The following is a 2,019-nucleotide window of genomic DNA, read 5'->3' on the forward strand; positions in this document are numbered from 1 at the left end:
TTTGTAGTCATCCAGTGGTTCTTTTTCTTCTCTTGTTTCTTCTTTCTATCGCTTCCCTTTACCAACAGCTACAAGCCTCTCTCCTCCTCGCTTATGCTGAACTCGACAAAAACGCTCTACACCGTTCTTCGAAGAATATCACACACACCTATATACATACCCATATACATGTAGATATACGTAAGCATATACACACATACCTATATATGTATATATATATATATGCACGTACATATATGTACATATATCTTTAGAGTGAAACACTCTGCAGGGCGATGTAGAGAGCCAGGAATGCTGTATATCTTGCTGTATGCTATCCTGAGAAGACGTAAGAAGAGAAAGAAGAGCGATGAGGTGTCGACATTTCTACACAGAAATCTATTTCTCATCTATCTCCCCCTTCTTCTCCTTCTCTCTGTCTCGTGTCCTTTAACTCCATTCCAGTTAGAGGAGTCCGTTTTGCAGGCAGACACTCTGAACTGAAGTCTGTGCACATGCTGAGACACCTCGATTACTCAGCGTCTTTGCGAGTCGAGAAGACGAAGAAAGAAAGATTGAGAAAGAAAGATTGAGAAAGAAAGAAAGAGAGTTCCTCACCTTCAAATTTGGTCAGCCCAGAAGAAGATGAGGGGCCTCCATTCGAGGAAGGAAGAAGAAGACCACCTGGCTGCAGTCCCGATAAACTCCTCTCTCCAGCTAATGAAGAAGAAGAAGAGGAAGAAGAAGAGTCCGTTTTCTTCTTATTCTTCATTGGGTCTGAAGATTCTTCTTTCTTTCGTGTTTTGCTTTCTCCTCGTGTCTGGCTTGAGAGTCTGTCTACTCCTCCTTTCTTTCCCTCTTCACCTCTACTGGTAGACACACTACTAGCGCCAGCAGCTGTGGCCCCGCCCCCAGCTAGCTTTTCATATGTAGGAAGAGGTCGATCGTAGAGAGAGAGAATGGCCTCACACACCTTCATAACGTCACTCCAAGAGACATCGAAGAGCTCAAACCAACAGGTCTCAGGTGGGAGAGGAATCTTGAGATCACAAGCTGCTAGAAAGATGCTTCCCACGGCTATTACAGCTGGCTGGACCCGACAGCATAAGGTCGTGTGCATGCTGAGAAGAAGAAGAAGAGAAAGAAAGAAAAAAAATCACCCCCGAAAGGAAAGAAGAAGAAAGCGAAGAAAAAGAACTGAGACCTACATCATAGCCGCTCATGCAATACAGGAGAAAGATACGAATCGATATGAGAGATAGAAGAGGGACCTACAGAGAAAGATGGTATGAATGATAGAAAAAAGAGAAGACAGAATGAAAGAGAGAGGAAGTCTCCGATACAGTTACACTTGAGAAGAGATAGACCAAGGAGGGGATAAGGGGGAATGGAAGAGATAGAGAAGAGAAATGAAGATGTTGTTCATTAAAAAGAAGAAGAGGAAGAATTGAAGATAAGAAAGAAGTTGCTACTCGTAAAGAGAACAATTCCACCTCTATCTCTCTAGGCAAACATGCATTCACACATACAGAGGGAGAGATAATACAGAGAAAAAGAGACACATACACATATATAGATAGATAGATTAAAGATAGATAGATAGATAAAGATAGATACATAGATAGATAGAATAAAGAGAGATGGGTAGATGAAAGATAGATACACAGGAGATTAGAGATAGTAGACTGACTGGGGACAGAGAGACATCGCATAAACACATCGATGTGCACATCGATATGTACACCTATATAATATACTACAGGCATCTATACAGGCATCGTCCACTCTAAAAATAGATAGACGGTGATGGATGGACACGATGAGGATGTAGAAAGAAGATAACGAGAGAGAGGAGAAAGTCAGTATTGAGGGGAAGAAAGGGGAGTGAGGAAGAAGAAGAGATTCTTCTTTCCTTTCATAGTCTAGTAATGTAATCTTATCTCTTCTATCTATTCTTGTTCTTTCATAGCAATGATCTGTTGCTGTGAGGTGGTATGCATTCATCGTTCTCTTCCTTCTTGCTGTGGAAGCCTAAGAAAG

The 2,019-nt window shown here is 41.7% G+C and overlaps 1 protein-coding gene across 1 annotated transcript in view; it reads right to left on the reverse strand.

The window, feature by feature from the left end:
• CSUI_003805 (cyclin 4) overlaps positions 1–1,498 on the reverse strand; it is a gene marked incomplete at its 3' end in the record, with an annotated part of 2,481 nt that extends 983 nt beyond the window's left edge. The window contains exon 1 of the mRNA XM_068064000.1: positions 598–1,498. Coding sequence (XP_067924021.1) covers positions 598–1,099 — 502 coding nt within the window. The remainder of the gene's footprint in view (positions 1–597) is intronic.
• Between the last annotated feature and the right edge of the window lie 521 nt (positions 1,499–2,019).

The sequence above is a fragment of the Cystoisospora suis genome (assembly GCF_002600585.1).
Source record: "Cystoisospora suis strain Wien I chromosome Unknown contig_1718, whole genome shotgun sequence".
In the NCBI taxonomy this organism is placed as follows: Eukaryota; Apicomplexa; class Conoidasida; order Eucoccidiorida; family Sarcocystidae; genus Cystoisospora; species Cystoisospora suis.